The 10870-nt window shown below is 41.6% G+C and overlaps 1 protein-coding gene across 1 annotated transcript; it reads right to left on the minus strand.

The window, feature by feature from the left end:
• Nucleotides 1–840: 840 nt before the first annotated feature.
• On the minus strand, nt 841–5197 carry LOC128265938 (nuclear exosome regulator NRDE2). Its single transcript, XM_053002184.1, has 2 exons — nt 4367–5197; nt 841–3680 (listed from the first exon to the last, which is right to left on the minus strand). Exons 1-2 carry the CDS (start codon nt 5096–5098, stop codon nt 1443–1445), a joined length of 2970 nt encoding a protein of 989 aa, XP_052858144.1. The 5' UTR covers nt 5099–5197; the 3' UTR covers nt 841–1442.
• Nucleotides 5198–10870: the final 5673 nt, after the last annotated feature.

The raw sequence follows: 10870 nt of genomic DNA on the forward strand, positions 1-10870 counted from the left end.
AATGGGCAACCTTCCACAACGCTTCCGAGCGCGGAGCGACGACGCGTCGTGGGACTTGGACAGATGCCGACCGACTGCCAGTGATGAGGCCCGGTCCGAAGCGCCCCAAAGTGCCCAAGACGTAGGACGAAGGGACAGATGGACAGCCAGCCTGCCAGCCAGCAGCCAGGACGCTCGCTCAGACAGCTTTCAGATCGGAGCTTTTCAGTCCCCCCATTTCCCCTAATTCACGAACTCCCGAAGAGCAACAGTAACGCACAGGAGTCGAAAGTGGCTGGGCTGACAGGGCGCATACGCAACATTCGAGGCGAGCGACGCAGCGCGTCAGTCATCTCTCTCGCACCGCAACAGTTGCAGTCGCAAAAGTAGATCTTGCTTGAAACTAATTAATTTAATATCTAATTTTTTTCTTAAGCAGACAGATAATTTATTTGTCTTTAAAGAAGACCAAAAATAAACATATATTTATGATATAAAGTATTTTCACAATTTATAAACATATTTTATTTGATTTCTGTAATTTTTTCTGAACATCCCTGTATATTATTACCATAAAGCGCTTTTTGAATTAAGGTATAAAGTTTCTTTATTTTAATATTAAAAATAAACATATATTAATTGTATGTATGTTTTCAAAAATAGACAGAATTGTTTTTTATTAATAAGTCACAAAATTGTTTGTAAAAGCTATACTTTTTATAGTATAGGCAGTAAGGACAAAGTATGTTTTTTAGGAATAATTATGTTTGTACTATATTAATGTTTACGAAAAAAAAGCATTTATCACATTATTTTTTTAAGTACAAGTTGATGTGGTGATGATTTATAGAAACAAAAACTAAATATTAAAAAAATTATATTGGTACCAACATTGAGGAACGAATATTTTAAATTATACTGGGAACATTTTTTTGGTATTACATTCTAAAACATACAATTGTCTGAGGACTCCAGATGCTAGAATCGCCGCCCCAGGTGTGTAACGCTGCACTCGACGCTGCTTTGGTTTATGAGGTTTCTTCGGTTATCTTGTGATAACACAATCAAAACAACAAACGCAATAAACGCAAGAGCTGAGTGGCAAGTGGCAAGTGGCAGGTGGAAGGATTCGGGTGGAGGCAAGTTAAACTAATCTCTGCCATTCGATATGCGACTCTTGGAGTGATTCCCCGCGGAGCTGCGAGTGATAAAGTGGTGGAACATTTTGTTTAGCATAATCAAATGTTTAGCCGATTGCAAATTTTCGATTTAATGCCACTTTATCGCAGCACACAGGCATGTCAGTAGGCAAATTTTGATAAGGTTTAGTTAAGAATAATACCTAGATGGTCTTAAATGTTATTACACGAAAATATAAATTAGTCATTTCTGCGGTAAATTATGTATATATTCATATAAAATGTAACAAACATTAGATGAACAAAAACAGACTCCTCGGACAGCTACGATTCCCGCAGGATGTCGAGCTCTTCGGGCAGAGCGTAAATGCGCAGCTCCTTCTCGGTCATCACGTCCTGCAGATAGGGCAGATCCTGCGGCACATACTGGGCGCCGTCCATCAGCAGGGCCTTGTCCCAGGGACACTCATCCATGGCGGTCAGCAGGCACTCCTTGCTGCGCTCGAAGCTGGTCCTGGTGTCGGACAGGCACTTCAGGTACAGCCGCCAATAGAGCGAGTTCCTGCGCAGCAGTCGATACTGCTCCTCCTCGACGGCCGAGCGATTCCTGTTCGTTGGCAGGAACGTTTCGAACATGCTGAGCAAACGATTGCGCACTGCCGTCTGCACATGGTCCGCCAGAGGCATATGCTTGTCGTTGGCCATGGCAAAGCGGCACCGGGCGGCGATGACTAAGTGCAGCAGTGCGATGATGCCGGCCTGGGTGCGGATGAAAACGGCGCGTTGCCGGTGCCACAGCATCGTATTGAAGCCGGCCCAACACTGGAGCATCGTGAGATTGCGCGGAAACTCGCCCAGTCCACGCACAACCAGCTCCATCAGTTGCACATTCTTTGGCCTTAGGTAGCGGCCGTTCTCCTTCTCATCCGGATGTCTGTCCACCCCACCAGGTGGGGAGTGAGGCAACTGCAGCCGCAGGATCTGTATTTCCATGACCTGCTCCCTGAGAAAGCGTCGCCTCTCGCTGTTCTTGGCTGCCTCGGCACCAAGTTGGTGAAGCAGCAGCCCATCGCATGTCTTGTCCACGACCGAGCGATTGAGCAAACAGCGAGCGCGCAACAGGATGAGCAGTTTGTTGGCCAGGAAATACTCTTCCAGAGGCATCTCATCGGGCAAAGAGTCCAGGGCAGTCACTTCCTCCTTCAAAAGCTCCAATCCTCTCTGTAAACTTTCTTCAATCCCCAAGGCCGCCGCTTCAGGGGTCAGCGTATCGGCATGTCGGCCCAGACACAAGCAGCTGAGCAAGTGAAGTGCCTCATCCGAGCGACCGCATCTGATCAGCATCTCTGCACAAGCCAAGTAGGCATGCATCAAGTCCGGGCAGGTTAAATCGCAGCCCATCTGCGATCCTGTGGCGAAGATCTTCTTGAAAAGGTTGAACACACGGTCTTCATCATCGCCCTTTTCGAGACCCTCGAACTCGCACATGGCCAGCTCCGTGTAGAAACGTGAAATGCCACGATTCGCCGGCAACGAGAGCTGATTGCGAATCCTCAGGCGTGTCTCCTTCATATGGGTCTTAGTCAGCTTGCCCATGAGCTTGTGCAGCACCACGAGGAGTCGCTGGAATCGCAACCACAGGAGCAGAAACACGATCCGCTTGCGCTCCTCCATCCTGAACGCTTCGCTGCACTTCAGCAGCAGGCCGCTAATAGTTTCCGCATACAGTTCGTGGCCCACAAAGTGCGGCATGAAGCTGGGCGGCACGCAAATCTCCTTGGCCAAGTCCAACAGGGCCAGATCGAAGCCAGCATTTTGGGATGGGGCCACGGCATAGGAGTGCCTGTCTGCCAGCGCAGCGAAGAGCATCTCAATGGCCTCGGACTCGCCGAACTCATCGATGCGAGGATTCAACTTGGCCGCCAGGCAAGCGCTCCGAACGAGCGGCATTTTGGTCAGTTGAACCACCAGGAGCAGCAAGTGCAATCGGTTCTCTGGAGATTTCAAGGCATGTGCATAGGGTACCACGTCGTCGCTGAAGATGCAGCGCTCTGTGTCCAGTCCGCCGGCCAGCGCATCCTTCGTCAAGTGCGCCGACTGTGGATAGGGCAGGTAGCAATAGGCCTGTCGCAGGCGCTCCACTCGCGTCCAGATCTCGAGCATCGGCATGCCGGAGCGCAGCACCATCTCCTCGTATTCAATCAAAGGCCGTTCATTAGCCGCGCACGCCTCAAAGCAATCCACCGTCAGTCCCGGGAAATTCAACTCCAGCGACAACCGAAGCAGGGCAAACATCTTGTTTGAGTTGCCCGTTTGGCGCAGGAACAGCACGCAGTTGTGGAAGAGCTTCAGCATTATCCGATCCGTGTCCACGGTGGCCAATTCCCGGCTGTGCTCGTCGGTGTGGCCCACGTGCATCCTGCGCATGCAGTAAGCGTAAATCCGCAGCACCGCGGGCACATTGCAGCGCGCCATGTTGCCTTGGGTCACCATGATCAGGGCCGTCCACAATGTGTATTCGAAGGGATTCCTCTCCAGCATCTTTGTGAAGCGGGCAGCGACCTAAGAATACATATTTTTATATATTACTTTTTTAAGTTACTGAGCGATGTCTGAGATTAATTAATTTGAATTTGTCATTGACTTTGTGTTAAATTATAATAAATTAAGGTCGTTTTATGCGATTCAAGTAATACGATTTCGGTTTCATTATAATCGCCCGACTAAATTAAATAGAAAAAAAAATAAAACATATATTTATTGTAGGTCAAATTGTAGATTAATCTATAAAAAAAAGAGCGAAATCTGAGCAAATTGAATTGTTATTTGAACACAATATTGAATACAATAGTTTGTTTATATCCACAAGGGTATATCAACTTTGGCTTGCAGAGTTCGCTTTCTTTATTTCAAATTTAAAACAAGTTTATACATTTTTTAAAAACGTTCATAGTCAAATTTAAAGCAGATTTTTGGTGGGAAAGAAAGTTTGGGTTGATAATGGCAATGATAAACTTGGCAGCAAGTTGGAAACTTGACACAAAATTTGATGCTATTTTTAAATTATATGGGTGAAGACTATCTAGCGAAATGAAGTAACTAAGTGAAACTATTATCCCTAAATGATAGTACAATGATGCAGCTTTTACTGACTGCATATGGTATGAAAGAATTCTAACCCACAAACTAGGTATAAAGGCAAGCGAATAAATGCTAATAAAAACCAATGGTCTAGATCCATGGATTACCTCACTGGCTTGATAGGTGGCGTTGGCCACGTCCGTGTAGAGCCGCAGGATCTGCTCATTGGACGGATGGTGCTCCAGGGCGGTTTCCAGGGTGTGCAGCTGGTGCTCCGCCACCGCCAGCCGATTGGCCTTGTCAAGATTGAGGCCCAGCAGGCGGTGCAGCTCCAGCCAGTGATCCACCGTCTGCGGCTCCCGCTGGACGAGCACCTTGCTCTGGATGAGCTGCTCCTGGAGGCGGGCGACTTCCTCCACTGTGGGATTTGGATCGCAGGGCTGGTGATTCCTTCGGGTGTAACGACTGCTCTTCGCGGACAACTTAGAGCGATCGCGATGAGTGTGGTCCTGATCCCGGAGGCGGGTCATCCGGGTCTTATAACGTGGTCGCGTAGGTTTTGTCAGGGTGCTAAGGGTTCTATAGCTCGAGTTGCTCTTTTTGTCCACATAAAACTCATCGTTGGCATCGAATTCCAGTGGTTTAACCTGCACCGAGTCCTTTGTTTTGGCCAGGATTTCGGGTGCTTCTGCAGTGGAGTCCTCCTCGCTGTCCGTAGAGCTGTCCGATATCGGTGTCGGATTCGCTTTGTAGTCCTCATCTATATCTTTTTGAAAGTAACTCTCGTTATTTTTCCAATCTTCGCTCGTTGTTTCCGCCTCTTTCGCTGGATTTTTTGTTTCTTTCGCTCCCACAACAGCCGCGGGCTGGCCACCGCCATAGGCGGGAAAGAGAGACATGATCAACAATTACTTAACTTATTTAACAAGAAATCTATTTGAAATTGGCTTGGTAAAGACCAATTTTGTATTATTGTTTTGTCTTGGCATTTGTTTTGATTGTGAAATACATCGATAGGCTCGAATAATCGATAATCATGGCGGTACCCAGCAGGAACCTGGTTCGGAACTCTGGTAAATATAGCTTTGACTCAACCCTTAACTGAATATTCCCAATATTTAATATTTAAATGTAAGCTACTTAAAAAAATGTATTTCGAATATTCAGAACATTACTTCTTTATCGGCTTAATAAAGAATATTTGGATATATGGTTAATTATGTACGCATAAATATTATCTAATTGAAATATTTTGAAAAAACCTCGCAATATATATCTGAAATTTGTGCTACATTTTCCTGAAATATCATTATTATTATTGTATTAGTTAACAATTTAACTTAAAACAACGATTAGTTTAAATTTATATATAAAATTTGTGTTTTCTACCAGTATATGTTAAAGTTAAAATGGTATGCATAATTTTTTACCATCTGTGAATAATAGCTAAGCAAAAATGTTATAAATAAGTCTAATATAGCCATAGATTTTCAAACAAATGAAAAGGCGCACAAAAAATTAAAAAAAACGGTGTTTTCCAACGCTTCAGCCATTTCTCCACTTTTGGAGACCTGTTAGCGGAGTCGCCAACCATTTCGGGGTAGACAAATGCGGTTTTGAATATTTGGGTATGATTAACACTTTTCAGGATATCCTGCCCATCCACGAACACCACGAAGATATATCCATATAGATGGATGAATAGCATCAAAAACGAAGTTATACGAAATGCAACCACATACAAACATATATATACAAACGCATGTATAATGCGTGTTGTTTACGTGTAAGAAACTTGTAAATTTCTGCCGATTTTTTTGATTGACCTATTTAAATGACATTATTTTCGCCATATAATGAGGGGCGGGACTTTTCATTTTTGCCCCTATAATTTTTATTCATATATTTATATTTTTGTTTTGACAGTTTGAATAAATAACAATATATATATTTATCTGCCCACCTTGGAACATTATTTTATTGAACGTTTATTTGAAACTTATACGTTGTTACTGTGAAAAATCGCTTTACATTGTTATAAGTTTAGTTTTGTGGACCGACAAAAATAGTTATTTAAATAAAGAGTGGCTTAATTTTGCAATTTATTTGACAATTTATCTTACAATAATTTTTTCAATTCATTTTTACAATACAAAATTTTCTGTATAGAAATAATATGAAACATGATTTTTATTCAAAAACAAAGTCTTTTAATATATATCAGAAAATGCATATGTAAAACAGCCAATGGAATTACATTTTGTACCAAGAAAATCCACATTTGGTCCGAAAAATTATTCGTTAAAAATCCTAGCCCAAGATTGTAAATGGGAAATGAGAAATAGCATATGTTGCAAATCCTCAGAACATATTTGTTAACAATTCGCTTAAAGCACTTATGCCACACATGATATCAGAGAATATAATGCTTAATGTCAGTCGATTTGGAGCTTAAGCTTTATGCATATATTGAAAACGAGAGCTGAGGGGGGATGGCAGTGATTTCAGCTAGACTTTTTCCGCTTTTCTGCGAGAGCTTCCCTTCTTGCATATATTTGTTCCTTTTTATTTTTATACGTCTTTGCCTTACTGTTTTTTTTTTTTTTTTAACATCTGAAAGACGTTGTAAAATGCGCTCGTTTACACCTCAAGTGGCAATCATTTTCCATCGCCCCCAGTGACGTTATCGTGGGGTTTCCTTGGCCACCCCCTTTCTCCGCCTTTCTCGCTAATCACCAGCAGTGAAGAGAAAGTCCTGAGAAAGGCGGGGAGAAAGCGGGAGAAAGCTGGCAAGAGAAGCGTTGACTGCTGCTGTTGTTGATGATGATGAAGTGCCAGCAGTGTGACAGTTACAGGATGAGACAGAGACAGAGACAGACACAGCGGCGAAACGGAGTGGGGTGATGTGTGTGAGTGTGTAGCACAACAATGGCCGCCCACACCCCGAATACACACATTTGTAATAATGGGTAAACAACAATACGAACAGCAGCCCATGACAATGACAAGGCAAATAGCGAGGAAAACTTCGCAAATGTCAGCTGGCGGTTGTCTCTCATAATTCTCAACTCCCCACTTCCCCCTTCCCCTTCCCCCAACTAGCTTTTCCAACCCACCGCACTTGCTTTTCCAACCCCTCGGAAAATTGAACAGTAATTACTTTAGGCTTTTTCCCAGCGGTAATGATAAAAAAAAAGAAAACGCGAGGGAAGAAAATTAAAAAGCAGACATTAAAATGAAAACAAATCTGGAGTCTAGCTTTAAAGTGCCAGACGGCTACAAAAGTTGCCAGCGGCAACTGAAAACTGAATAGGGGCGTGGGCAGATCCGTCTAGCATCTGTGCACTGAGAAAAATCAGAGCCAACGAATAATGGGTTCGAAGAGCCTGCGAAAAAGCATAGTTAAAAAAAAATAAAATATTATATAATGATTTTTGTATTAAAACTTTCACTTAGACTTAAAACATGCATTAGATTTTTTTTTAAATTTAAAATATTAATGCAATATTTAATAAAGCTTGGTTGATTTAATCAAATAAAATATGTATATGTATTTGGTTATTTAGTTACTTTATCCCAAGTTTGGATCTCAATTTGTTACTGTTGATTTTATGAGTAATAGTCGGTAGTTATAAGTTTAATATCAATTGCTTAGTTTTCTTTAATTTTAATTATTTTAAAGCACAGTTTTTTTACGAACGTTAAAAATATGTATAATAAAATATTATGTTCTCTTCATTTAAAAATGGTTATGTAATAAACAAAATCATGCAGTAAATATTATATGAACTTTGTCCTTTTTTTTTTTTTTTTGTATAAGTCTTTTTTGAACAACAATGCCAAAAGTTGAATTCGATTATTTTTGCTGTGTAGGGGTGTGTATATATCGCTTTATATTTACAGCTACTAAACTGTAATCGGGGCCACACACCGGAAGTTGAAATGACTTGAAAATTTATTGCATTTGGTGCACTACGTCGACGGCGACGGCGACAACAGTGTTGTTGCTGCCGTTGCTGCCGTTGCTGCCGTTGCTGCTGCTGTTGGTGTTGGTGTTGCTGATGTTGATGTTGCTGTTGCTGCTATAGGTGTTGCTGCTGGCGTAGTTGCTGGTGCTGCTGCTGTGCATTCAGCAGACGAACGCTTGGCTGCCTTTGGTGTTCCCAGCGCCATGGCCATCGCATCGCCATCGCATCGCCATCGTCAACGAAACGGAAGTGGCGCGGCAGTCAATTGGGAAGACAGGCCAGGACATGGCCGGAGGCATGGGGATCTGGACTCCCCACCCCACTCCTACAGGGGGCGATTTCGAAATTGAATAAGCCCACAGAGCCCGATCCCCCGAGGTGAAACGAAACGCAGCGGAGCATTCGAAACAGGAACCAACTACGTCACTGTGCAAAAAGATAAAAAATCATTTAGATTTCTATAACTAAGAAATGAAAATCAAAGATTGCAGGAATTTAGAACTCAAAATTAAAATGAAGCCTACTAAGCTAAATGTTTTTAACACATTATTTTAGTCATTACTATTAAGTGGAAAAATATCTTGAAAAATGATTTTCGTATTTTTAAAATCACATTAATAAAATATGTTTGGCTCTGTAAAGTTTTGGCTGATTTTAAACGGTTAAGAAATAATTTTATAAAAACAAATAGTAAGACAATATAAATATTAAGTAATAAACAATAAAAAAAAATATAGAACAAATAATGTAATCCAAAATTAAATACAAATATTAAATATAGCTCCCATAGAAACAATCGCAAAAAAAATTAAAAAAATTTTAACCTTGCAGTTTCTTAATTTTTTCTTTTATGTCTTCGATATTTCAGAATTACGGTTTAAATTTCATCAAAATCGGACGACTATATCTTATAGCTCCCATAGAAACAATAAAAATATATAAAAAAAAATATGTTTTTAATGTAACTTTTCTATTTTGTAATTTTTTTTTTAAATTCTTGTTGACTTATTTATATTTTGACAGTTCAGAATTACGCTTTTAATTTTATTGAAATCGAAAAACGATATCATATAGCTGCAATAGGAACTATCGAATAATTAAGCGGCAAATCATCATAGCTTCAATGTTTTTAAACATATTCGCAAGTAAATCATAATTTAGATGTTTTCAAGAATATTTAATTTTTGCAAAAGCTGCAAGGGTATATAAACCTCGGCTTGCCGAAGTTTGCTTCCTTTCTTGTTATTTTTTTTTTAACTACTTAGTTTAGTTGACAAGACGTTAAGTGAATTTTTCCCCAAGTGCCGATGCAATCCCCAAACTCATCCTCATTCCGTTCGACACGAATTTACGGCGATTTTTCCGTCACTGGCAGGACATTTTGCGCCAGGCATTCCCCGGAATTGGCTGCAATCGGGCCAAATGTCTCAAGCCGTGGCTGTCGGAGAATTCGGGACCGAGTGAGAGCATCCATCCTGCGCGCAGTTTACTGCTCATAAAAATCCATTAAATTATTCAAATTGCATAGGAAAAAAAAAAGGTGGATTTGCCCGCACTTTTTCGGGCGATGACGTCTACACACAAGCGGAGATTTTCCCGGTTGGGCTTTTCATCGTACAGGTTTTCACTTTGGCCAGGTTTTGTGTGTTTGAGTTCAAGCCATTTCCCTCTCTATCTCATCCGTTTTAGGTATTTTTCCGCGTTGGCTGCTTAAAATAAAAGACAGCCGGCGGTTGCAGCTGAATAAGAGGATGGATGGAGCACGAGTTTCGAGGATGAGGACGGGAATGGGGTTAGGGATAGGGCTGGAGCCCAGCGAGGCATGCATCGGGAACAACAACAACAACGATGGCAGGGCAGCCACAAGGAGCGGGTGCTTCGGAGGATTGGATGGAGCACACATGCATCCACTTGACTGCCAGCTTAGGCCACACCACATCAGTTCCAGTTCCAGTTCCAGACCCGAACCCGAACCCTAACCCTGCACTGAAAAAAACATTATTTGAATCTTTTCGAACAGAGCAAGTTCAAGGGTAAAATGCAAATTGGGACAGAAAATCCATTAACATTGTAAGTTATAATTATAGTTTAACATAGAGGGCCTGAAAGCATTACCATTGTAAAATTATTAAAACATTTATCAATAGCACTTCCCCAAAGATTAAATCATATATGCAATTATATGTTATATCGATTAAATAGATATAATACATAGTTATGAATGTGCTTTAAATAATAAATTAAATAATATTGCGAATCGTTTTCATATAATTATGATATTTATAGTTTTTTTTTTTAATTCCAAATGCTAATTTGTCTTAAAAAAACATAGTTATAAACTGTTTCTTAATTATTTTCTGTGTGTGCCAACCAAAACCAGACTCAAACTCCAACTTGGACTCAAGCGCAAACCGACCAAACCAGATCCGACCGGGCCAGGCCAGAATAGCGCAGGTCAGGATGCTGGAGAATAGGACAGGATGCGGCAGGGGACCAAGGAGGACTAAGGAGGACGAAGGGGAACAGATATGGGAGCAGGAGCAGAGGAGCTGCCATCGGCTCCACACTAAAATGTAGGCGGCTAGCGGCCTCTCTACGTGTGTTGGAAATTTTGCGGGCGGTGGTACCATGGAAATTGGGCGGAAAATCGCAAGGAAAATGTCGCTGAGATTTAGTCCTTTGGGAAATGAAAATCACCTATGG

This window comes from Drosophila gunungcola, unplaced genomic scaffold, assembly GCF_025200985.1.
Source record: "Drosophila gunungcola strain Sukarami unplaced genomic scaffold, Dgunungcola_SK_2 000183F, whole genome shotgun sequence".
Classification (NCBI taxonomy): Eukaryota; Metazoa; Arthropoda; class Insecta; order Diptera; family Drosophilidae; genus Drosophila; species Drosophila gunungcola.